Source organism: Pelobates fuscus, chromosome 2 (genome assembly GCF_036172605.1).
Source record: "Pelobates fuscus isolate aPelFus1 chromosome 2, aPelFus1.pri, whole genome shotgun sequence".
In the NCBI taxonomy this organism is placed as follows: Eukaryota; Metazoa; Chordata; class Amphibia; order Anura; family Pelobatidae; genus Pelobates; species Pelobates fuscus.
In genome coordinates this window covers 55,291,263-55,319,260 of record NC_086318.1, presented here as the reverse complement: position 1 = coordinate 55,319,260, position 27,998 = coordinate 55,291,263, and the positions used below count along the sequence as shown (strand labels likewise).

General features: G+C 43.8%; 1 protein-coding gene across 1 annotated transcript in view; it reads left to right on the top strand.

Moving 5' to 3' along the window:
- Positions 1 to 27,020, top strand: part of HPCAL1 (hippocalcin like 1) — a 204,524-nt gene extending 177,504 nt beyond the window's left edge. The window contains exons 5-6 of the mRNA XM_063442164.1: positions 21,189 to 21,294; positions 26,540 to 27,020. Of these exons, the coding sequence (XP_063298234.1) occupies positions 21,189 to 21,294; positions 26,540 to 26,637 (204 nt within the window). The 3' untranslated portion in view covers positions 26,638 to 27,020. The remainder of the gene's footprint in view (positions 1 to 21,188; positions 21,295 to 26,539) is intronic.
- Positions 27,021 to 27,998: the final 978 nt, after the last annotated feature.

The window sequence follows — 27,998 nt, the reverse complement described above, 5'->3', positions numbered from 1 at the left end:
TTTGTTTTTTCCAAATTTTATTTTATTGGAACATTTTCAGAATCAGATACACAAACATATTGAACAGAACGTAGTGCTGTCCCAAAATTGTATATGGAAAAAAAAAAGGTGTTAACGCAAGCTTTGCATAGTTCTCCAAGTTGTGGTGGAATCCTTTTTCAAGTTTGATCTAGAACCAGTTTAGGAAGGGGAGCTCATATCAGGATGGAAAGGCTCTTCAAAAGTTATTTCGTTTTTATTAGTACAGATCAAATTATGGGTTATTTGAGGGGGGGAGGAGGGGGGCATTGGTTATATCACGTATGCTGAGTGCAAGATAGGCCATATTACAGATGAACAAAAAAAGGCCCAGGGTGAATGGAAGGAGAGCATGTTTTCTGTGAGGTCTATGTAACCTCTACATCAATCATACAAGCGTCCTATGATGACCAGAAATGTAATGGACCCGTTTACTAATGAATTTGTGGGACCAAACCAATATAGAAGGTTTTAATTGCATTAAAGCAAAATAACAAAACGAAGACCCATAAAGAATGGAAATTGCTGATGGCACCTGACTAACTTGAGTAATTGTGCTAATGATTCCACTTTGTGACTCGAAGAGATCTTAAAGGGTACCTGTCATGCCCCATTTTACTAACCTGTATTGAAATCCTTTTGATTTTCCATCTCTATGCTGTGCTAGTAAAATTGCCGGCAAGTGAATTGCGTTTTCAATATAAAACAGTAACAATTGCTCCCACCCCTAACAGGCAGACTTTAATTAAATTCAGCGCACATGTATCATAATGCAGCCGGCATCTCACTGAAACCTGGCAAGTGTGGTGATTGCCAGGTCTATGAATGGACTTACTTGCAAAGGGCGTATACATGTATGTAGGAGCCTCACTAATATACTGGTCTTTATTTGCTGACCTACCCCGGTCCGCCCCTCCGGCATACATGCCTTTACCTCACTCCGTTCAATCTATTGATGTGCTGGCAAAGAAGCCGTAACCCTGAGCTGAAGGGTTTCCTGGTGTTGGGAAAGCCGTCTGAGGCTGTCCCATATTATCATTATTTATTTATAAAGCACCAACAAATTCCGCAGCGCTGTAGAGGCAGAGCTAAGAAGAGGCAGCACGCCCTCGAACGCGGGATAATGGTGGCACTGGAACATTTGGAAAAGAGGTGAGTAGTCTGAATAAAATGCTGAAGCATCATTAGAAGATATGGAAAATAGAACCGTGGTAAGTATTACTGGTAATAATTCTATTTTACTTTTTTTTATTTATTTAATTTTAGCAATGTTTTACTGAATTGGTGATAGTGCTTAGAGTAACCTTTTTCTTGATTGCATATTGAGAACAGAAGACGGGAGAGTAGGAAGCAGAGACCGTTTGGGCAGCTATTAGAAATAGAATGTCCAGACCAATTATTCTCGAAGAGCAGGTTTTGTCTGCTTGCTTTTCCCAGGTCCCTGTTATTTAGATGTATCGTACGATGCCTGTTCTGAGCAGAGCTGCTGATTAGCCGTTTGAGATATATAATCCTGCAGAATGGATTTTTGAAATGTTCAGCTTTCTTCGAATATCTTCTTCTTCTCATTGTTAGGAAAGAGAACTGCCGAGCGCGAAAAAATATTGTAATTTTCTTTTCTTTTTTTAACCAAGTAATAAAACCATTTACGTGACTGTAGCCGAAAATATTATCATTTGTACCCGGGAGATGTGAGAGTGTGTGTGCACGGCTCACTGAGACGAGATGTGATCTGTTATTCGTCTTGCGAGCAAGGCATTATATAAAGATTAACATTTCCAGCAAGCCAATTTTAATGTAAATAGCTTCACATAATCTGCATAGTGATGGTGCTTTTAGTGCATTTCTGAGAATTAATGGTTAGCGTCCGTGCCGTATTTATTATTTAAACCCTTTATCTGCTGAGCTGTATTACTTTACTCTGCTTAAACCTACATTATTATCATTAGCTTTATATACACCTATTAGGATAGAACTTGTGTGCTTTTTTTAGAGGGACACTCTAGGCACCAAAACACTACAACTTATGGTAGCGGTTCTGGGACAAAGAGATTGTCCCTGCAGGCAGGTAAACATTGCCATTTCCGAGAAAAGGTAGTGTTTACATTGCTGCCTAACACCGCCTCCAGTGACTGTTGCTCAGACAGCCATTGGTTGCTTGCTGGAAGAGGTCCTGCAAATATTGAAGAACCAACATTCGGCATCCCCACTTAACTCATCACGATGAGGATAGCTGATTGGTGCAGTGTGGTGGCTGCTGTGCATGCAGGGCCAGTGCAAGGGTTTCTGCTGCCCTAGGCAAAGATCCATTTTGCCGCCCCCTCATGTCACTCAGTCACTGACAGACACTCACTCACTCACTGACAGACACATACACACACATACTCACTGAAAGACACTCGTACCTGGGGTCCAGTGTGGGGCAGCTCCTCACACCCCCAGCGTGCGGTTTAGTATGCCGGGGCTAGAATTACATCAAATTCCTTGCTCCCGGTATCACAGAGGGCGCACGAGGGAGGTGTGAGAGGCTGCAAGAACAGCCTCCCTCGCCGCCTGGCCTCTCCGTCCTCCTCTCCCCTGGTCACTGGGATTTGTTGGCAGAGCAGCAATAGCACAGCTTTGGTGGCCCTCCTGTGACAGGGCTCCTCTCGGTGCCCCCTCCTTCGGGCGCCTTCAGAATCGGCCCGGTGCTGGGGTCCGCTCAAGAGCCACTCGCCTAACGCTGCGGCCCCAGATAGGGGAGGTCCACCAGGAAACATCCCAGTGGGCGCCCCCAGCAGGCCAACTCCCTAGGCGAATGCCTAGTTAGCGTAAGGGTTGCGCTGGCCCTGTGTGCATGCGCACTATCCTACCAGTACTTTCCTACGGGGAAGCATTGGATTGGCTGAGATTATCATTAATGATGATCTCAGTCACAGAGGCATAGCAACAGTGCACCGGGGAAATAAGGTAAGTTAAACTTTATTATTTATTCCTTTTTGGGGGTCCTAATTATCTAAATGCTCAGTATAACACTAGCGTTAGGAATACATGTTTGTCCTATAACCCCCAGAAACACCTTGAGCCATGTGATACCACTCTAAGAACTCTACAATGGGAGTGTTATGGTACTTTTTCAGTAAACCAAAATGTTTAAGTGTCTATCTGTTCCTGTCCAAATTAAAGAGAATTGAATTGCGTATATACGCTGAAGTAATTCAGTCTGACACACGGAGTTCAGGTTAAAATAACTTCGAGGAAATTTATTGGCAAGTGCAGAATCAGCGGGCGCGCAGGCCCTTTTAAGAGACATTTTCGTCATCATTGATTATCAAGATATCAGTGAATAAACATCATTAATTGGATTAATTGTTAAGTGTCTGGGTTAGTGTCCACCTATCAATATAATTAATTGGATCAAAAGCTAAGTGGTTAGTTCCGTGTCCACCCACCAAGAGGTGGTACTTTTCCGGACACGGGTGGGGGACAAGGGGTCTTGAGCGTCATTTTACTCGGTCGGTGATGTCAAATCTCGTGGTTAGGTGCAAGGTCTCTTATGAATAGAACATTTCATTACTACTGTGTTCTCATGGCCTTTTAATTATATTATGTTGCGAGTTAGGGGAAATTCAACAGTTCCTGGGTTAGTCATATCCTTATGGAGAATACTGTCCTTGTCTATTGTATTAGATGTGCTGAGAAATACTGTCATGTAATGTAGTTTTTAAAATGAACAAGTCAGGTTAGGAGGACAAAATGGAGGATTGTCACAGTATAAGGTTAAAATGGAGTTAGTGCAATAATTGAATACAAGTACAATAAGGTTTTTTAATAATTCTACATCAGTCCCCCCTATGAAATGTTAGATTCTAAGAGATAAAACTTTATTAAGTTAGTACCAGGAAGACGTGTTAACCCAAAGGCACAGAAACCCTGTGGCCGCTAGCTAGGTGTTAATGCAAAGTGCAAGGCTGTCCCTAGTTCTGACCCTGATAGGCTAACTCATCCGTCAGTATGGCTCTCGAACACTTCACACCCATGGGTATCCCATGGCAGCTAATCCACCACTTCTCCAACACGGGGTCTTTACCATTCACTGACAGATGCTGTCCCTAAGTTAGTCCCTTCCTAGAATTCCTGCACTTTATCATCAAAAGGGATGGATTGCAGCGGCAAACAGGGTGAGTTGAGATCCTGGAAATCTTGGTCATAAACATCAAGTAGTGTGAAAGTGGGTGCCGCTTGGTCAATAGTCTTCGTGAGAGCTTTCCTTAGGCAGGGGAAGACACAACAAAAGAGAAGAGCAAAGATAAAAAAAGAAATTAGTATTGCCATACCAATATACATTAAAGCCTTTTTCCAACCTGTCATCCAACTAAACCATCTGTCCCAGGGATCTTTTATCCCAGAATTCCTTTTTAATTCTTCTGAGAGGTCATTTAATTTTGCTATGGCTAATGTAACTTTACCATTAGGACCTGTGTTTTCTGGGATGTAGGTACAACATGTCATGGTGTCGGGCAAAATTTTACATACCCCTCCTTTTTCGGCTAGGATCATATCCAGGGCTATTCTATTTTGGAAGGCCATTTGGGATGTTGCCTGCAATTGTTCGGCTAATCCCTGGAGGGCATCTCTGGTGTAATTAACAAAACGCTGTTGATTGTAATAAATGTAGTTTATCCAATTTAAGTTCTTGTTTGCAGTAACTATGGTAAAAATTGATTCAAATCCTGCAGCAACTTCATCTCTTGCTTTAAATTCATTGGGTACCCCCCTAGGCACCCCAATGGCATCAATGTAAATGTGAGGGTCAAAACTTCCTTTTACTGGGGCTTCACGCTTGGCCTTAGTGTGGCTGGACTCATGGGTGTTGGTGTGTGTGTCAGAAATAATGTGTATAGGCATAATGGCCTTGGCCAATGTACACTCCCCCCACCACTCTGTGTCCATTCTGGATCTTAACTGTAAATCCCCACACAACCAGTAAATATCTCCCAGTGACCTAGTGTGCTGCTGCAGCAAACGTACAGGAACAGTTCTGTATGTACTACAATAACCTGCGCGAAAGTTACCCACAAATTTACCAATCCCATCATGTTTGGCATAGCAAGTGTAATTACCTTTATATACAGTAACACCATGAGGAGGTCTTACATTTTTGGCTATAAGAGGATACTCCGTTGTCCATGCTTGACATTGAGACCTGTTGAAATTATATTGGTAGGCAAAAAGACTTAAAATGCATTTTTCATCATCTACTGGCAGGGTTAAAGGTACAGTGCCCAGATGAGGCCGGGCACCACCACACACATAGCATGCGGTTCGGTTATGTTTGTTGGCATTATATTTCATCCATTCTAACCATAGGTTAACATCATTAAAACCTGTTTCAGCGGCCATAGTATCTTCAAAGGTGGGGTTAGCAATGGCCATCATGTCCTTAAAGGACTGGATGTGTGGTTTTAATGGGTTTGTGACCATATGAGTAGCTCCTCGCCACTCAGGGGAATTACACATATCTTTAAGGTAGAAATGCCCTAATTTAGTATAGTGGCCCTTTTTCCAGTACATTCCCAATACATACTGGTCTGCATCTGTTGGGCTTGGATGTTCAACGTTAAGAATTAATTTCATTGGTGTGCCTCCTCCAGGCTTTCTCAGAGTCATTCTTTGAAGGAGGGACCTACCATGATCATCTACTTTAGATAAGGCACTTTTTGGCTTGTAGCCCCAGGAAGGCCCGGCATTCCATCCCGCCGCCCCCCAATGGCCACAATCATGTCCCCATTGTTTGTCAACTACACAAACATATGGATCTTTTGCATGAGGGATATCTCTATAGATATTCTGGATCTGTGTTGTAGTGAATGGGCATTCTACGATGTCACAATAATCAAAGGTATAGGTAGCCACACGGGTACATGATGAATTATACCAGAAGGTGTACCCACTAGCATCTTTAGTGATGGCTACTTGCTGGGCCTTAATTAAACTAATTAAGGAGACAATGTACCAGAGGTACATGGTTGTGCGGTATCTGCTTCCTCTGGGGCAGGAGACTTCTTGCAGTGGGAAGCGTGGATCCAATGTGGCCTGCCGGCCAATTTGACGGAAGTTGCGGTGATCAGGAGAACTTGGAATGGCCCGTCAAATCTTGGTTCCAGGGAGCTTTTCCGCACGAACTTCTTAACCAGAACCCAATCTCCGGGAAGCAGGTTATGGGTACCTGTGTTCAGATCGGGATCTGGAATTGAAGAGAAAACTTGGGCATGTATTTTGTTCAAGGCACTTGCAAGTTCAGTTACATAGTCTACTAAAACATCTGATTGAAGCTGTAACTGCTGTGGATAATAACAACCTAGCCTGGGTGCTGTCCCAAATAGAATTTCATATGGGGATAACGAGTGTTTCCCTCTAGGTGTGTGCCTAACGCTGAACAAAGCTATTGACAGACTTTCTGGCCAGGGCATTTTTGTTTCTTGTGACATTTTTAACATTCTGGCTTTTAGAGTGCCATTCATGCGCTCTACTTTACCACTACTTTGTGGGTGGTAAGGGGTGTGGAAGGCTAGGGTCACTCCCAGAGCAGTCCAAATTTCTTTAGTCACTGTTGCTGTAAAGGCTGGGCCTTGATCACTTTCAATGACTTCTGGAAGTCCAAATCTACATACAATGTCTGTAAGTAGGCGTCTTGCGGTTGTTTTTGCAGTGATATTGGCTACAGGGTAGGCTTCTGGCCAGCCTGAGAACATATCCACCATTACTAGTGCATATTCATGAGACCCACTCTTGGGCATTTGGATATGATCAATTTGAATTCTCTGGAATGGGTACATGGGTTTTGCTAGGTGCTTTGCAGGCACCTTGATTGGTCTTCCTGGATTACATTTTGCACAAATGACACAGGCCCTGCAGAAGCTGTTGATCAGGGTTGTGATTCCAGGTGCTTCATAATATTTTTGAATGAGGGCGGCCATTAGGTCTTTTGACAGATGTGCAGGCCCATGGGCCCATTGGACAACTGCTGGGTACAAGCTTCTTGGAAGGCAAAATTTAGAATTGTTGTAGTAAATTCCGTCCTTTAGGACAGCTCCTTTCTTCTTCCATTTCTGGATTTCTTCAGGGGTAATTGTAGCTTGTTGTTCTCGTAGAATTCTTAGGTCAGTAGGAAGAGTTTGCAAGGTAAAGATAGGAACTTCTTCTTCTTGACCGGACACTTCTTCATCCACTTCCTGCAAATCTCTGGCCGCTTGCTTAGCAGCCTGGTCAGCTAAATGGTTGCCCTTTGCTTCATCTGAATCCAATTTCCCATGTGCCTTTACTTTCAAAACGGCCACTTCTTCAGGGAGTAGGAGGGCATCCATTAGTTCCTTGATTGCAGAGCTGTGTTTGACTGGTGTACCGGCAGTGGTAAGAAATCCTCTTGTCTTCCAAATGAGGCCGAAGTCATGTGCCACACCCAGAGCATATCTTGAATCTGTATAGATGTTGGCACGCTTTCCCTTGGAAATCTTGCATGCTGAAGTCAGGGCTTGCAACTCAGCTTCTTGCGCAGACATTGCTGGCGGTAGAGGTGACGACTTGAGAACTTCCTCTGTTGTGGTTACGGCATATCCTGTATGGTATTTTCCTTCTTCATCAGCATACCTTGAACCGTCCACAAACAGAGTAAAATCCGGATCCGGTAATGGATTCTCATGCACAGTTGGTAAGTGTACTGTTTCCATTTTCATCTGTTCGAAACAGTCATGAGGAGTTTCTGGGTCATAGTCATTTGTTATAACTAGGTCTTTAAATTCTTTTTCTAGGAAGTGGCGTGGCCATGCTTCCAGAAGGTCAGTTGTTGGGTATTTGACAATACCATTTTCCTGTAGCTGTTCTTCATCCATGGTGGCCCATAACTTTGCCATGGGCCCAAGATCATTCCATGACTTTGTCTTCAATTTGGTAACAGGAATATGTGGGATAGCAGTATCCCAATGGCGGTAAAGGTAGTTAAGTTGTTGAGGTAATTGGACCAAGACCATGCTATTGCCTTCAGAGTCACAATAGAAATCTTGAGCAGTGAGCTTAACATCAGTCCAATGGTAGAGCTCATCTTCATAGCAAGGCTCGGGAGTAATGTCTGGTTTGTACCACATGGTACAGAAGGCGTAATCTGGGCCTTCACAGAGAGGCTTCTCATCTTCATAAAATGTCAAATCTGGATGCATGACTTTCTTGATACATCCACAAAGCAGGTAAATGTAGGTTTCATCTGTGACAAACCCATAATAGATACCCCCCTCAGGGAGTGGAAGAAGAGTGGATGGGTTAAGAACTTGACATCTTTGAATGGAAATGTTGTCAGGTAGAAGAAGATGACACTGTAGGCGTAGGTGTCTGGCAGGAGACACGTGCTTGAGCTGGACTTGGTTGATGATGGCAGAGATGTCATGAGGAGCCAAAACAACCAGGGGGTGGCCAAGGACCAGGTCTGAGGTTCTTTCTATGAGCTCTCTTGCAGCAAAAACAGCCCTGAGACAGGAAGGGGTCCCTCTGGCCACAATGTCCAGTTGACATGAGAAATATCCAATAGGCCTCTGGCGGCCTCTTAAGTCATTAGTTTGGGTGAGAACTCCTGTTGCGTGGCCTTGTCTTTCAGAGACAAATAATTTGAAAGGTTTGGAGTAATCAAGTAGGCCCAAGGCAGGAGCAGAAGCAATGGCACGCTTAAGAGATTTGAAATTGTCCAGAGCTTCGTTGGTCAGGCCGAATGGATCTGACTTGAGTGCATCGTAGAGAGGTTGCATAAGCAGAGAGGCCTCTGGGATCCATGCTCTGCAGTAGGAAATGAGGCCTAAGAAGGCATGAAGAGATTTTGAAGTCCTTGGGGGTTGAATGTCCAGAATTGTTCTGACTCGGTCCCGAGTGAGATGTCTGGTACCTTGAGATAGGCAATGTCCAAGGAAAATCACAGAAGGTTGACAGAATTGCAGCTTGAGAAGTGAAGCTTTGCATCCTTGTTCTGCCAAATAGCAAAGCAGACTGATTGAACATTTTTCAGTAGTGGGTATATCATCTCCACAGAGCAACAAATCATCCACATACTGGAGTAAAACAACTTCTGGATGTTCAGCTTGCCATGGGTCAAGAATAGTACACATGGCTTTGGCAAATTGACTTGGAGAATTTTGTGCCCCTTGGGGCATGACAGTCCATGTATATTGTTGCATTTCATGGGTGAAAGCGAACAGGTATTGACAGGATGGATCCAGTGGAACACTGAAAAAGGCATTAGCTAGATCAATGACTGTGAAATACTTTGCAGAAGGTGGGACGCCAGAGAGCAGGGTATGGGGGTTTGGTACAAGAGGGGTATCCAGGACAGTGGCTTCATTGACTGCACGGAGATCCTGAACCATCCTGTACTTTACTGGCTCACCTTTTAGAGTCTTCTTCTTCACAGGAAATAATGGAGTATTACATTCTGATTTACATTTCACTAAAGCACCCTTTTCCAGGAGCGCTTTGATGTGAATAGAAATGGCTGCAGCCTGTGCTGGTTTTAGAGGATATTGTGGTTTCCTTGGTAACTTAGCTCCTGGGATGAGCTTAACCACCACAGGTGGGACATTTAGGTGACCTATATCCTCTGGGCCTGAGGACCATAACTTAGCAGGCACCTGAGTTTTTAACTCATCTGGGAAATTGGACCTAGGTTCTGCTGCTTGCTCATTGGATATATCTAATTGCAGCATCAAAGGTATGGAGCACAGGGCTGAAGTGTCAGAAACAGATAGAGGTGTAGACATTTCTACCTGTCCATCTGGAGTGAAGGTTATAGACGCCTGTAGGCGTGAAAGGACATCAGCGCCTAACAGGTTAATTGGGCATGTGGAGGAAACTACAAAACGAGCAAGTAAGCTTGTGCCAACCCGCAGAGGGGTTGTTAGAGGACTGTGTCTCGGTTGGCCATCCACTCCAACACAGGAGACATCAATACTTGACAAGAAAGATGGGTCTGGCAGGTCTTGTTCTCTGAGAACACTTCGGGCTGCGCCTGTGTCAATAAGAAATGTGGTAGGTTGGCCTTCAATGGGTAAAGTTACTGTGGCAAGTGGCCCCCCTCCCTTATCCCCTGTAAACACTGCCATGACAGGGGTTAATGACACAGGTTTGCCTATTTCCTAATCATCATCTGGTTCCTCAACAATTGGAACCGTTTTCATGGTCTTAGGGGCCGGGGCAGGCTTGGGAAACTTTTTGGGCTCCCCTGTAGGAAACTTTTTGGGCTCCCCCGGTTCCCTTTTGGGTTCTGGACAGTCACTTCTGTAGTGTCCCTTAGCCCCACAATTAAAACATGATACGTCCTCTAACTTGACACCCTTGGTGCCAGGGGTGATGGGGGTGGCACGGGCCACCATGAGAGGAGCTGAATTGGGTCTTCTGGGGGTTTGGGCAGATTCCAAACCTCTAGCAACTAGGAGTAACGTATCTAGGGGAACAACCTTGTATTCAGGGCGTGCAGCAATGATTCCCTTGCGTATGGAATCTTTAACACCTTGGACAAACGCACCTGATAGCATTTGTGAATGAATTTTGTCAGTGAGATCAAATCCCAAATCTGTAAACATTTGATATAATCTTGCATGAAACCTTTCCACTGATTCTCCTTTTTCTTGCATAACATCAGTAAGGCCAGCAGCTTGATCTGCAAGTTTATCCTTAGCCCAATCTCTCAATTGATTGCAAAAGGTTACTCCGGAGGGATAATCAACATCACTTGTAAGCAGATCTGTACTGAGGTGGCGGGCCATGCTGGGCCAATATGCATCCCCTGCTTTAATAGCACAAATGCTCAGTAGGTCACGCCAGGCGGCGGAATAAGTCTTTTGTATCTGAACTATCCCTCGGTAAAAAGGCATAGGCTGTTTCTCTGGGTCAGGGAGAGATTTCATTAAAGCACTAGCTTGTGTGGGGTTAAAAGCGACATATTTAGGAGGGGCCTGTTCTCCCCGACCCTGATGGCCGAAGGGATCTTCAATAGAACGGTGGGCTCTCGCAGCCTCCATTGAAACCTGGGACAGCCTGTCATCCTCTCCCTCATCTAGCTCTATTATCTGGGACCTTCTGCGTGAGGGGATCACCTGAGGAGACAGGGCCGGGGGATAGGAGGGAGCTCCGGAGGCGGGAGTTGCCATTGGGTCATAATCTTGGGACCGGTAATCACCGGGAAGCACCGGCATCAGGGGTGCTGAATGGCTGGGGGCCGCCATATTGGAGGCGGGGAAGGAAGTTGCATTGGGGTTAAGGGAAGACGTGGCGGCCATGTTGGATGTGGGCACATCCGGGGCAGACTGAACCGGACTGGGCATGACCGGAACTTGGGGAGTGGCTTGGGGAAAGGGGTATGGCCAGTGAGGATAGGGGTATGGGAAGGGGTATGGCCAGGCTATTTGGGTGGGAGTTGGGGCGGAACCTGGAGTGGGCAGTGAGGTTGGGGAGGGATTAGCAGAGGGGGTGGGAACCTGGGCTGTGGTCGGGGCGGGCGAGGGAGAGGATGAAGAAGAGTCAGTAGAGGCGGGTGAGGAAGGAGGAGCCGGAGTGGGATCAGCAAGATTGACAGTGGCAGGAGAGGAGGGGTTAGTGAACTGGGCAGATGCAGATGGGAGGGTAGGATTATCTACGGAGACAAAGTGTGAGGAAGGAATGGCAGATGAGATGTTAGCATTAGACTCAGAAGGTGGCTTGGGGATGGATGAGGATGATGGGAATGTTAGGGAAGGAGAGGGGGAAAAGTAGGATCCATCAGAATTTAGGACCGGGCAAACAGGAGAGGTGACGGGATGGGGATTGGGAGGATTGGGAGTGGGATACATAGTCAGCTGGCAATCTCCCATTGCTGACTGGACCTTTGGGATAGACATCCCCCGGGCGCCATTTTGGGGCGCTGGCTGAGGAAGAGCCCCAGCAACACAATTATTATGGTACACAAACAATTTCACACCCTTGTGAATTATTTCTTCCTCAACCCAACCTTCTTGCTGAATAGCCTTTGCTACTCTGTACCATGCTTCAGCTGTTTTTAATAAATTATAATTTGCAAGCTTGCCTTTCTTTTCCATCAACAATCTACGCCAACTTTCTGGTTGTAACCTACCACATGTCGGCACAGCAATTTTACAAACTTTTGCAATCTTTTCAACACCTTTAACCATCTCCTCACCCTCTCTGTCATCAACTAAATCACATGCTAACCAGCCCTTACTGGGCTTACTTAAATCCTGCCCCATGATCCCTTCTCCCCTACACCAGCGTCCCAGATATAGGGAAAGATAAGGAAAATTGAACCAGAACGTCTACAATGCTCGACTGCCACCTGAGAATCGTGGGTCTTTCTCAAGTGCGTCTTCCCAAAACGTAGACTAGTCACTGAATCCGCCTACCCGGGGTGGTAGACACGGATTGGAGCGAGGTGAGAAGTGTGTGACCAATCACTTCTCTATTAAGAGGAATGGGAGTGGATAGTACAATAGTACAGGAAGTGTAGAAAAGGTAAAGAGTAAGGGAAGGAAAATCCTTAGAGACAGATACAGGAGTTTAAATGACTCCACACTAAACAAACAAGACAACAATACAATTGAAATACAGTGCATGCATCACAGTTCAAATGAAATCAACAGTAATCCCTTTCCTTCTACATGTGCTTACTCCAAAGTCACCTTTCTCAACCTCGTAGTGTCCCCGCTCGGAGAATGACTTCCTCAAGTCTCACTACCAGCGGCCAAGGATAACAGCTAACACCGGTCCGAAATCCTTTCTAGCCTCCCTCGTTACAGCAGTCCACTTAAAGTGGCCACGCCACCCTCACTCCCGTAGTGCCCTTATAAAACCCACTCTATAAGTCTCACTACCACGTGATGCGGAAAACAAGCAATGCCTGCCTGAATCCCCCCAGGAAACTGAGTCCCCTGCCACAAGGCTAAGTCTCCTATCACAGTTAAAATAATCAGTGGACCTTTCAACTCAACTAGAGCCGAAGGGTCCGGGTCAGGACGTCCCCAACTCAACTAGAGCTGGATGGTCCGGGTCAGGACGTCCCCAACTCAACTAGAGCTGGATGGTCCGAAAGCGCACAGTGAAGCTAGCTAGGCTATCAAAGTGACACAAAATTGGATCACAGGAAACTATGATTCTACACAGATCCCACAATTCCACAAACTCCTTTTTCCTTACAGCCACAGCCACGAGGCTCCTAAAAGAAGTAAACAGGCAAAGAAGACCCCCAGGAACACATCCACAGGTCAACCCCCCTTTTTCCCTACAGCCACAAACACGTGGCTCCTAAAAGGAGTAAAACAGGCAACAGGACTTCAGGCAAATCCCTCGGGTCCACCCCCCCTTTATCCCAAAAAGGGGAAAACAGACAAACATTCAGCCCGGGCAACCAAACTAGACACACCCAGGCAACAGATAGACTAAATGCAGGTAACAAATGGGTAATAAGACTCCGGGCAAGATATTACCTGTCTTTGATGTCCTCCCGGGAAGCAGTCACAGACACGTGGACGGGTCAATCAAAGGGGCCGGAACGTACCGGTGGCTCTGCAGAAGTCTCTACCGTGTAACTGGAGGTGATCAGTCTCCCTTTCCTTCCCCCTGGATTCCTCCGTCCACCCTTGTCTTCCTTAGGACGGCTCACCGGCCAGACATAGCCCGGAGTCCCTGTTCGGGCGCCAAAGTTGTTATGGTACTTTTTCAGTAAACCAAAATGTTTAAGTGTCTATCTGTTCCTGTCCAAATTAAAGAGAATTGAATTGCGTATATACGCTGAAGTAATTCAGTCTGACACACGGAGTTCAGGTTAAAATAACTTCGAGGAAATTTATTGGCAAGTGCAGAATCAGCGGGCGCGCAGGCCCTTTTAAGAGACATTTTCGTCATCATTGATTATCAAGATATCAGTGAATAAACATCATTAATTGGATTAATTGTTAAGTGTCTGGGTTAGTGTCCACCTATCAATATAATTAATTGGATCAAAAGCTAAGTGGTTAGTTCCGTGTCCACCCACCAAGAGGTGGTACTTTTCCGGACACGGGTGGGGGACAAGGGGTCTTGAGCGTCATTTTACTCGGTCGGTGATGTCAAATCTCGTGGTTAGGTGCAAGGTCTCTTATGAATAGAACATTTCATTACTACTGTGTTCTCATGGCCTTTTAATTATATTATGTTGCGAGTTAGGGGAAATTCAACAGTTCCTGGGTTAGTCATATCCTTATGGAGAATACTGTCCTTGTCTATTGTATTAGATGTGCTGAGAAATACTGTCATGTAATGTAGTTTTTAAAATGAACAAGTCAGGTTAGGAGGACAAAATGGAGGATTGTCACAGTATAAGGTTAAAATGGAGTTAGTGCAATAATTGAATACAAGTACAATAAGGTTTTTTAATAATTCTACATCAGGAGTAAATCTTTTAGAACATGGGTGATTGAAGGTCAGATTCTCAGCGTAAAACTATAACTCCCATGATGCATTTACAGGCCCTAGACTGCCAGATCATTATAGGAATTGTAGTTCAAGGACAGACATAGCCTACTTGATTCTACCTGTTGGCTGCCTCTCCTGTTTTAAGTGGAGTTGGTGCGGTTACCTAGTTAGAAGAAAACATTTACAGAACTATTAATTAGTGTGGGGAATTTAAACTGAATTTTACATTATGACTTGGATGGGAGATTTAGGGATTTTTTTTTTCCAGTTGAATCTGAAAATCTCTTTGAATTCCTGACGACAAACACTTCAGTAAAATTGCCTGCCAGTGTTATAAGGAGTTTTTATTATTTTTGAGGATTTCTATACAACCTTATTTACTAAAGTGAGAATTCCAAGTGATTTTCCAATTTAAAGTCAGATTAGCTGAACTGAATGCATAGCCGACTTAAAGAATTTTATTGTTTTAGTTATTTAGAACTTACATTTTAAATTCACTTTGAATTTTCAGTTTAGTGGATTATCCGGTTAGCGTTACCTTGCGGTTTATGTGTTCCATTTTCGCCATTATACGGAGCTATTAAAAGGCTAGATTTTAGCAACACGGGAAGCTGAATACATGGCTTAAAGGGACACTCCAGGCACCCAGACGACTTCTGCCCATTGGACTTTTATAAACTGCTGGACGTCCTCACGCTATGAATAATGCTTTCCTATGGGAAGGTCTAATGCGCACACGCGGCCATTGCCGTGCGTGCGCATTAGGTCTCCCCCGCTGGCTGACGAGGGAAATCGGCACTGGATTCAGGTAAGTCACTGAAGGGGTTTTAACCCCTTCAGTGACTTGGGGGGATGGGAGGGAATGGGGCACTGCAGGATTCTCCAGTGTCAGTAAAACTAATTTGTTTTTCTGGCACTGGAGAGTCCCTTTAAGCTGCAGGTTGGATAGTGAGAACGCTTATCATCCTTGTACAATGGTGCCATCTAGTGGCAAGAGGAATAATATTCAACAAGATTAAGTCAATACCGTTGCTAATATAAGAGGGACCAGTGCCTCCGATACCTAGAACTTAATTGCTGTTCTATAATAATATTGAGTTAATGAATGACTGGTGCAGCCTATAGGCTTCTGGATCTCCCATAGATTACTGTAGTATATAATATCAAGACTTAATGAATGACTAGTTGAGCCTTCAGGGACCTGTGCCTCCCATACCTAGGACTAGATTACTGTAGTACAATAATTGTAGAGTATACTAACGTAGTGTACCTATAATCTTAATTTTAGTAATGACAGCAGGCGGGTATTTGCATAACTTTCTTTACTATAAATCTCCATCAGCACAGATCAATTAAGTAATTTTAAACCAATAATCAAAAATAAGTAACATCACAAGTTAGTCCAGCCCTCAATTTCTTCTCTTTCTTTGATGTGAACGGAGATAGTCAATGTAACATGAACGAAAACTGATGAACTTAGTAAAACATCCAGGTAATTCCGGAATATAACTTTCTTTGGCGGCTGGAACTTGTCCACTTAGTAATATGTGGTATTTCATACTGAAAAGAACAGTGTGACAGGTACTTGAATTGACCGTCATGTAACATATATATTATGAACAGTACACTCATGGTGTGATATTGCGAGAGGCAGAAGCTGTATATGTCCTTGGTCTCCTGCGAGCGAGCTCCTCCCAGGCGGTCGATATGCTGGACCGCAGAAATGTTATCCATGCGAAGTAGTATGCAGCAGTTGGACATGTGACTGGCCATGCTGCAGATAGCGAAGGAGCCTGCTATCAACTCCAGACAGTTACATAGTTACATAGATGAAAAGAGACTTGCGTCCATCAAGTTCAGCCTTCTTCACTTTTTCTTTTTGCAGTTGATCCAAAAAAAAGGCAAAAGGACCCAGTTTGAAGCACTTCCAATTTTGCAACAAGCTAGGAAAAAAATTCCTTCTTGACCCCAGAATGGCAGTCAGATTTATCCTTGGATCAAGAAGCTATTACCCTACATTGAAAGATTATATCCTTGAATATTCTGTTTTTGCAAGTATGCATCTAGTTGCTGTTTGAACATCTGTATGGACTTCTTCAGGCAGAGGAGAATTCCACATCCTTATTGTTCTTACAAATCTTCTTCCTTCCAGTCTAAACGCATGACCTTGTGTCATATGTAAAGTCCGATAGCTTGGAGAAAAGACGAGACAGGGGGATATGATAGAAACATTTAAATACATAAAGGGAATCAACACAGTAAAGGAGGAGACTATATTTAAAAGAAGAAAAACTACCACAACAAGAGGACATAGTCTTAAATTAGAGGGGCAAAGGTTTAAAAATAATATCTGGAAGTATTACTTTACTGAGAGGGTAGTGGATGCATGGAATAGCCTTCCAGCTGAAGTGGTAGAGGTTAACACAGTAAAGGATTTTAAGCATGCGTGGGATAGGCATAAGGCTATCCTAACTATAAGATAAGGCCAGGGACTAATGAAAGTATTTAGAAAATTGGGAAGACTAGATGGGCCGAATGGTTCTTATCTGCCGTCACATTCTATGTTTCTATGTAAGCTCCGGATCAGACCGTCACCAGGCACCTGCTGGGGAAAACCAAAATGGCCGCCGCAAATCTTGCAAGATTCAAGATGGCCGCCGCGAGCAAAGACCTGGGAAGAACTCTCCTGCAGGTCCGTTTAAAGAAAGAACACTAAGGGGAGCCTAATTCTCGCGTCCCCAGCCCAGGGTTAGTGCTGTAAGGTGAGTGGTGCTTGGTGCAGTGAAGGAAGACCTCATGGGAAAAGAAATAGTGACCCAGAGGCCAGATCGGAAAATAAATAAGGGAGTCAAAACCCCACCAGGAGGGTAGCACACAGTAGGAAGGCTTGTTAGAGATGTAGGTTACAGCTTTGCAAAGTACCCAAAAATTAACAAAATATATAGATACTAGCAGTATAATGTAATCGAATCAACATAAGCAAATACTCTGACCTGTGCCTCTGCATGGAGCAGCAAAGAAAGAGGAAGAGTTGGGGGCTGGACTAACTTGTGTGATGTTACTTATTTTTGGTTGGTTAAACCCCTTAAGGACCAAATTTCTGGAATAAAAGGGAATCATGACATGTCACACGTCATGTGTCCTTAAGGTGTTAAACTTACTTGATTGATCTGTGCTGCTGGAGATTTATTGTTATGCAAATATGAAGCCTCCTGTCATGTGGTAAAATACCGGCCATGCCTACAGGGACCTGGGTCTCCCACACCAAGCACTATATCATTGTGGTATAATAATATCAAGAATTAATGAATGAGGGTCTCAACCTAGGGAGAGACCGTGCACAGCAATGTTGGATTAAAGATTTTTGGCAACTGTATCAGTGATTTTCTTAGGGATTCATTCCCTACTATGACTGGATGACTGAATTAACCATTTTGTCCCATTACTGGGTGGCAGACTTGCTATTGTGTTAATCTTTAATTGGAGGTGGACATTCCCACCCCTGGATTTTTTATTATTATTATAAAGAATATGTAAAATCACAACCACACTCCACAGTGGTTTACAGTATTACAAAGATAATACAGGGGCGGATAACCTCAGGAGTCAGGAAATTACCCGGAGCACCTGCCTTGCATTGAGCTGCCTTGGGAAGTCTGTGATTGGACAGCCACAGAAAGTCTGGGCGGGGCTAGAATGGGGAGAGTTTGCAAAGCCTGCAGACAAAAGATCTGGATGTTTTGCAAGCTGTGTGTGTGTGTATATGTATGTATGTTACAAATAAGGTATTACCAGGGCCGGCGCGTCCATAAGGCGGCACAGGCGGCCGCCTTAGGGCGCCAGAGGAGGGGGGCGCAAAAATCCGAATCCCCTGCCTCTAGCTGGAGACTCGGATTTTTAATCTCACCTCTCTCCCTGCAGCCAGCACACAGGAGCCTGGCAGTGAAGTCAGCCGTCCTCCTCTGATGATGTCAGAAGGGGGCGGGACTTCTACTGCTTCCAGACTCCCCAGCGGTCCTGACTATCTGCAGCTCCAGCTTCCAGCCTCCAGTGCAGCCTGTCCCAGCCGACCACCAGGGATAAGGTTCTCCCTCCTGGCCCAAGGTAAGCCCCTGGGAGGGGAAGGGGAATAACTTTTAGTATGTTTACTTTTATTTTATTTTTTTAAATCAAAACGTTTTTTTTTTTTTTTTTTTGCAGCCCCTCTCTACTGCCCCCACTATACTACCCCTGCCCCCACTATACTACCCCTGCCCCCACTATACTACCCCTGCCCCCACTATACTACCCCTGCCCCCACCATACTACCCCTGCCCCCACCATACTACCCCTGCCCCCACCATACTGCCCCTGCCCCCACCATACTGCCCCTGCCCCCACCATACTGCCCCTGCCCCCACCATACTGCCCCTGCCCCCACCATACTGCCCCTGCCCCCACCATACTGCCCCTGCCCCACCATACTGCCCCTGCCCCCACCATACTGCCCCTGCCCCCACCATATTACCCCTGCCCCCACCATACTGCCCCTGCCCCCACCATACTGCCCCTGCCCCCACCATACTGCCCCTGCCCCCACCATACTGCCCCTGCCCCCACCATACTGCCCCTGCCCCCACCATACTGCCCCTGCCCCCACTATACACTATACTGCCCCCACCATACTGCCCCTGCCCCACCATACTGCGCCCCCACCATACTGCCCCTGCCCCCTCTATAGCCCCTGCCCCACCATACTGCCCCTGCCCCCTCTATAGCCCCTGCCCCACCATACTGCCCCTGCCCCCGCCCCCTCTATAGCCCTGCCCCACCATACTACCTCTGCCCCCTCTACAGCCCCTGCCCCACCATACTACCCCTGCCCCTTAACAGCCCCTATATAGCCTCTGTCCCCACCATACTGCCCCATGTGCCCCTCTCCAGCACTTCTACTTCCCTCTATAGCCCCTGCCCCCACCATTCTGCCCATGCCCCCTCTACGTCCCTCTATAGCGCCTGCCCCCACCATACTGCCCCATGTGTCCCTCTACAGCACCTCTATAGCCCCTGCCCCACCATACTGACCCTGTCCTCCTCTACTGCCCCATGTGCCACTCTACAGCACCTCTATTTCCCTCCATAACCCCTGCCCCACCATACTGCCCCTCTACAGCCCCACCATACTGCCCCTCTATATATATATATATATTCACAATGGGGGGAAAAGATGCGTAATTAAATACCTACATGCTTTAATTGGTGGTGTAGCTACAAAGCAGTGATTTTTATTTATTTTGTATTTGGGCAGTGTCCCTTTAAAAGTATGTGTCTGAATATGCAGCAGGGTCCCGGCCTCTTACCCGTGCAATGTTTTGGTCCTTTTCAGATTGAGCTACTGGTGACATTGCAAGACGTTTTCTTGTATAAAGTGATGTTATCAGTGACAGGTCCTGGTTATTTCAAGAATAACTTGAAATCTACCTTTACAAAAAAATAAACAATACTGTGTGAAAAGTTGTATGAAAGATCTGGAAATATAAATTAATGAGATTAATGTTTTAAAATTTCCACACACAAGTTGGGCTTTTTGTCCCTAGGTGAAGTTACACATTACGGTGCTCTGTGCAACAACTGCCAGACATTGTATATTTTCCTGATATATTAATGAACATGTATTTAGCTAATAATCATGATAATTAGTGTAAGTATTTTTTGTTTTGTCTGCTTTTTGTATTTTTTTTTCCTTCATGCTCTCACTTAGCAATGCTAAGTGTTTATGGTCTGTTAAAGGGACACTATAGTCACCTGAACAACTACAGCTTAATGTAGTTGTTCTGGTGAGTATAGTCAGTCCCTGCAGGCTTTTTGCTGTAGTCACTGCCTTTTCAGAGAAAATCTAGTGTTTACTGCTCCCTAGGGACACCTCCAGTGGCAGTCACTCAGATGGCTAGTAGAGGTGCTTTCTGGGGCAGAGCTGCACAGCATGCAGCACTGACATTCAGCATCTCCACGCTTTGCATGGAGACACTGAACTTTCCTCATATATATATATATATATATATATATATATGCATTAAGTCAATGCATCTCTATGAGGAGATGCAGGTTTGTTAGCGTGGCGTTCTGCCACACATGTGCAATAGTCTATTGGAAAGCATTGGATTGGCTAAGATCATCAATTCATCCAGAGGGTAGTGGGTGCATGGGATAGTCTTCCAGCTGAAGTGGTAGAGGTTAACACAGTTAGGGAGTTTAAGCATGCATGGAATAGGCATAAGGCTATCCTAGCTATAAGATAAGGCCAGGAACTAATGAAAGTATTTAGAAAATTGGACAGACTAGATGGGTCGAATGGTTCTTATCTGCCATCACATTCTATGTTTCTATGTAATTCTGATTATCTCAGCTAAGAAGGTGGTTTAGGGCAAGTTATTTAAGGGGGGCTGGGAAGCTAAATAGTTTTTTTTAACCCTATTAAGTCAGGAATACACTTTGTATTTCTTATTGTATAGTGTTCCTTAAAACTTTTCAATTCTTAAATAAAATTAAAACCATCTTAAATGAGTTCAGCCTTAAGTTAAAAATAGGCAAAGTGTCCCTGTGCAGAACTGGGCGATTAAAAAAAAAAAAAAACCACATTTAAAAATACAATTAAATGCAATACTTATATTTGTAGTTTTTTTTTCTATTTGTTTTGTTACAGTTTTGTTTCTGGTTTCTCATTTGTCCATTAGGCGATATACAAGATGGTATCATCAGTTATGAAAATGCCAGAAGACGAATCCACTCCAGAGAAAAGAACAGACAAAATATTCAAGCAGATGGACACAAATAATGATGGTAAAGTTAAATTTTAATGTGGCTTAGTTTACAAAATTATACCAGGGTACCGGACCGTCAAGAGGCCACATATGCCTCAGATGTATTCGACTTAAAGGGAGGGATAATGGCAAAGGATACATTGTGACAAAATGTATCTTCAATCTATGGCATACAATCTTCAGTAAACGGATATATGTCCTCTACACATTCATAAGTGGGTTAAAAAAAAAAAAAACACTTATAAAGGAATACACCAGTCCCCTAATATACAGATATATATCCGGAGAGGTGATTCTGTTAATAATCATTACCAACAAAGCAAAAGCCTGCATAAGTTTATCACTTCTTCCTGTCCATTCCCCTCTTTCTGCATAAAGAGATGATCAGGCTAAGGACATGTGTAACTAGCTGCATGTTTTGCAGGAACCCGCGCTTAGCACAAGTATTCTGAGAGGCGCATGCTCAATAGAGCCTCTGCTACTCCCCAGTAACTTAATAAACCATCTAGTGCAGTGTTCCCCAATCCAGTCCTAATGGACCACCAAGAGTCCAGGATTTTTGTGTATTCCGGTTTTATTCCAATTGAGATACTGATAAAACCTGAACTGTTGGTCCATGAGAACTGGGTTGGGGAACGCTCAGGGCCAGATTAAGAGCCCAGTGGGCCTGGTGCTGATAATTATGATGGGGCTTAATAACAGAATCTTATCAACCAAAAATACTAAAACAATCATACCTCCCAAGAGTCATGTATCTGATGGAGATGGTGTTGGAGGGAAACTCAAAGGATGCAGCTATAAGAAAACACATACTCTATGCTAATCTCTCTCTAATTTATGCTTTCATCTTTCAAGTAAATCCATACCCCCTAACAGCAGTGTCCAGTGAAGTCAATGGGTGGTGTAAAAGGGTGGACCAATGACACGAATCACGTGACCAGAACTGCCAAAGGGGCGAACATGCCCAAAAAGGGGCATGTTTGTCCAAAGAATTGGAAGGCCAACCTGGCATCAGTGTCCCTATGTATCAGTGTCAGTTTTCCCATGTCGCCCAGTCCCCTAGTTTCTGTGTCATAGGGACACTGAGACACTTGGAAAAATTGGGACACTGAGACACTTGGGGACACTGAGACACTTGGGGACACTGAGACACTTGGGGACACTGAGACACTTGGGGACACTGAGACACTTGGGGACACTGAGACACTTGGGGACACTGAGACACTTGGGGACACTGAGACACTTGGGGACACTGAGACACTTGGGGACACTGGGAGAAATGGGGACACAGACATTTGGGGACACTAAGATACTAGGGACACTGACACATGGGAACACAGACACTGGGAGACTAAGGGGACACTGGGAGACTAAGGGGACACTGGGAGACTAAGGGGACACTGGGAGACTAGGGGATACTGGGCACACTGGCTGAGAGGCATAGGGACACTGGGAGACATGGGGACACAGACACTGGCTAGGAGACATAGGGACACAGACATTTGGGGGCCATGGGAACACAGACACTTGGGACACTGAGAGACATGGGGACACAGACACTGGGAGACCCAGGGACACTGGTAGCCATGGGGACACTGGCTGGGAGACATGGAGACACAGTGTCTCCGTGTCCCAATGTGTCTTCCAATGTCCCTAAGTCTCTCAGCATCCCCTAGTATCTGTGTCCCCATGTTTCCCTGCTGCCTACTCCCCCCCCCCCCACCCCCCCCATCCACCCCATATCCTTCACTTCCCTGAGCTGTAGTCTGTCTCTGCAGGCTGGGAGCTGCTGTCTGGACTTTCTGTGCTGTGTAGCTGCTCCCCCGTGGATCAGTCAGTAGAGAGAGGCAGGGAGGGATATGCTGTAACTTCCTATTCCTGCCTCTCTCCACACACAGTGACCCCTACTGGCTGGTGCTGGTATTGCAGAGTAATCTCCGTTTATACTGAGAAAAATATCTGCATTTGTATTGCCGGTATTACTGCAATAGCGGCACTGCCAGGCAGCCTCAAATATCGTCTGTGCTGGTAAAATACCAGTCAGGTGGCAAACCCAAGAGTAGTGTGTAAAAAAAATTAAAATAAAATAAATAAATAAATAAATCTTTTTCCCCCAGCTTTTATAAGCTCTGTGCCTCTCTATTTTCTGTTCCCCTCGGTTCATTCAACCAGTGTCCCTAGCCTATTATCAATTCATGTCAGTTTAGCATAGAACTATGACTCGATTAGAGCATCTTCTGGCTCTATACAGGAGTCTCTTCCTACTGCTCTCGCTGCCGAAAACCGCTTGGATAAAAGACACTGAGGTTTGATTACACACACTAGTTATAGTGACTCCATCCCTGCTGCCAGTCTGAATTGCATTAAATAACTTACACTTTTTTTCACATTTAACCAGAATTTGAATGTGCTTATCTTGGCATACTTCAGATATCCTTTTTTGGAAGTTCATTAACCCCTTAAGGACACATGATATGTGTTACATGTCATGATTCTCTTTTATTCCAGAAGCTTGGTCCTTAAGGGGTTAAGAAATACTTGGTAGTTTAGAATATCGAGTAGTTTGACAGTGACTTGGACCTGCGTGCATCGGTGTTAAAAATAAAAATGTACTTTTATTTTTTTTTTATTCCTAAAACCACATACTACTTATGTTATTTACTTCCTTTAATCATTTACTTTGGAAATCACTCATTCTAATGCCACAAAGAAGTGTGACACAAAAAGTGGAACTAAATGTATACAATTTCCTGCATGTGTATGAAATCCGATCATCTGCCCATCATTTCTTTGGAAGTTTGCCTTTAAAATGAGTCTGCATCAATGACAAACGTGTTGGTTAGCCACAAGACACACCCTGGGAGAGACTGGAAAAAAATGATGTGGTTACTTGAAAAAAAAATAAAAAAAAAATAGTATTACAATTATAAATCTCTGCAGGAGAACATTTTTTTTCTGTAATTTTCTATATCTTTTGCCATTTTATCCTCTTTTTGATGTCCATAAAGATGTTGTCATAGAGATGGATAATTATATGTCATTGAACAGAAGGTCTGATTATTTCCCGCTTTTAGCATAATAAATTTGAGGCGGGGGAGGAGTTGTTTAGGCTGACAGCTGGAAAACATCACTTTTACTTTTAGTATTTAAAAACCTCATTTTGCCTTTGAAGATAGGCAAAAAAAAGAATGTCAAATATACAAAGTCCCTGTATTGCTGATAATGTGTATACTGTGTGTTTGGAGTAAAGTTACCATTTTTCTTTCTTCACTGAATGTCAGTCATTACAGATTAAATTCAGAGTAAGCATTGGCATTAAAGGGTTAGTTCACTGAAAGGAACTCTGTAGGCACCCAGACCACTTCATCTCATTGAAGTGTCTCTGTTCCCTTGACCCTGTAGCTGAAAACATTGCTCTTTTAGAGAAACTGCAGTGTTAAGACTGCCTCTAGTGGCTTTCTATCAGACAGCCGCTAGAGGTGCTTCCTGCAGTTTCACAGAGTTTGAGTGACATTTTGCATGAGGATGTCCAGCATTTTCAGAATCCCCATAGGAAATAATTGAGTCAATGATTTCCTCTGGGGAAGGCCTAATGCCCACAAGGCACTTCCTGCAGTTTTGACTCGATGAATTGAGAAATGACTCCGTGAAATAAAGGTGGATGTCCTCACAATTTGAATGAGGACTTCCAGCATGTTAAAAAAAAAAAAAAACAAGCATTACCCCATTGGCTGATGTCAGTTGAGAAGCCAGAACCAGTGCAGAGGAACATCAGGTACGTAAGGGGAATTTTTTTTTTTACCCTTTATATTGCTAGGGTGGGGGGCTGGGAGGGTTGTTCCTATAGTATTAGGAATACAGCTTTGTATTCCTAACACTATAGCTCACAGTTAAAGTGTTGATTCGAACATTCTCAAGAAGGAAATGCAGTATCCAAGTAAATTCTCCAAGCTGTAAGACGTATACCCAAACATCAACCTAGACTAGATGAAGGGTACCACACAAATGAATTTATTCAGGCCAACTGGCCGGTTTATATGCAAGTCCCCATGCAAGGGGTTTACTGTGACATATTCCAGGGGCATTCCCCACTGGACCATGTAATTACATTGGCTCTCAGATCCAGGACACTCCCACACAAAACAGGATAATCCCTCCCCTGTGCCTGTGAGATAATTGAGTCAGGAATTGTACTTAACTCAATTTTCTCCAGGCACATAAAACCTACATTTAAACTACACCCGAAAGTGCCCACAAAACACATGGAAACCCCACAAAAGTCATATCCCCTGATAACATATCCAACATATCCAAAAAATCACCCAGATCGGTTCAGGAGTTTGGGATTTCCATGGAAATCATAATTTTGACCGACTGTGCACATGGTCCTATGCCCAAAACAGTTCCAAGGAATCAGGGCTAACGGTCGGTCTCTCTTTCTGGAGTACAAAAGTACATAAATCACCTGAATGGAGCCTTCTATAGTGCATTGGGTAAAGTATATTGCAGGTCCCATAGTCCTGAGGCAGGAGGCTGGTAAGCAGGCTCCTCCAGGGGCCCGTGGTGAGGTTCAGTTCGTCACAGTCCGAAAAACTAAATTAAACTTAGAAATACACCTCTGCATTTAGCTGGATCCTAGAGCTGAACGCCTCCATCTCTTCCTCTGTCCATAAGCATAGAGACCTCCCACAGTTTGCATCATATGTTTTCATGGAGGTGGCTAGGGAGAGCACAAGATGTGAAGGCAGTAAAACTGGAACTATGTAAAACCATAGTGGTCAGTTGAGCTTGAAGGGTAATTTGATGCACTGCCTACAGCAGGGGTGCCCAAAAGGTAGATCCCCAGATGTTTTTTAAAACTACAACTCCATCAATGCTTTGCATGCCTTTGGAATGGTAATGCATCATGGAAGCTGTATATTTAAAACGTCTGCGGATCTACCATAATACAGACACTCACTCGAGTATAAGACGAGTGGGGAGTTTTCAGTACAAAAAATGTGCTGAAAACCTCGTCTTATACTCGAGTATATACGGTACTAATAAATTCTCACCACGTAAATAATTTCAAATACATTGAACTTTCCCTCTCTTAATCCATTTTATTTTTTGGTTTCCTGTGTGATGACATGCTTTAACAACTTAACTCTTCTGCACATTCATCACACCTCTGCTATCTACGCTCGTCAGAATTCTGAGCATGCGGTGCGTGGTTGGACTACGGCAATGTGTTTCAACTCTTTTTATTTTTATTTTTTTTCTAGGTAAGCTTTCCCTTGAAGAATTTATAAAAGGTGCCAAGAGTGACCCTTCAATTGTTCGATTGTTACAATGTGACCCAAGCAGCACAAGCCAGTTCTAAAAAAAAAAAAAAAATACAAATTTTAAAGAAGTCTCATCTGTATGGACAGTCGCAAACCAAACTCTGGCTTGTCATTCAAGCTTCTCTTGCAAGTGGATGCCTTCTCAGTCATTCCTCTACTATTAATGGATAACAAACCTTTGCCAGATTGTTTTCTATGTATTAGAGAAAATAAAAAAACAGCCTTGCACCTGTTTCATAATACCAGTATACATTCCTCAGTCATCCGCTGCATCCAGTATGACTTTATAGATATGTTTACACGCAAAGAGACCCCGCTCTCCAAGAAATGTGGCTTCTTTGGACACGGAATGTTGTTGTTTTCCTGACACTACACCAAACTGGCGAACTCTAAGCATACGTTTGACATAATTGGCTATCTTAACTTTGCGTTAAATAAAAAAAAAAAAAGAGAGGAGCAGATTAAACGTCGAAAGCACAAGAGAATACTTCTTCTTCAAAGCAACTGCTCAAAATTAAATATATATATGAGAACGTTTAATATGATGTATAGCTATAATTGTGTGTGTGCGTATAAACATATATATTTATTTATGGCTATAGTTAAATATATATATTTTATACATATGAAACACACTTGCATATACGTGAAATATTCTGTATCTCTTGTTTAATACTTTTTTTGTCTTGTTAAATCCCCTTTTATGGCAGAGTATTGAATGGCTCCTTTACCACTTAGGGGCTTACCAGAAAACGTAGATAGGCTTCTCTTCCTGTACCTGTGATTTTACTAATAATTTAATTGGACATTTGTTACTGTGACACACATATAATAATATATACATGCATTTAGCAACATTTGCGGTTTAACAAAAAAAAAAGCATGACCGGCTGTGTATGGCTGTTTCACCCATGTTTAATTATTGAATGCAAAGCTTTCTGTTGAATGGTCAGTCTTATGTTAAATGTCCATGAGCTATTTGTGTTAAAAAATAAATAAATAAAATAATAATAATTAAAAAAAACTATGAGGGAAGGGGGAGGGAAACAAAGAAAACTTTATTACGTCTTTCTGAGCAACAGTCATTTTTATTCCATTATTTCATGATGTGTAGCCAGTCCCCAAAGAATAAATGAAACTGGAACCGCTACTATTTAATGAACTTTGCTTTAAATCACTATTCTCTTGCTCTGTTAAAATGAAAAATAATAATAAATAAATAACTTGTGCATTTCAGTGTTTAATATTTGCTTAATGCCAAGAATTTCAAATAAAAATAAAAAAACGTTATCCTATGTTTAGCCTCTATATAGTGTATGTACAGTGTTCTCGTATATAGAGTGGGCCAGAATTCATCTAGTAATACGGTAATAGAATAGAACCTTCTTGTTCTAGGTCG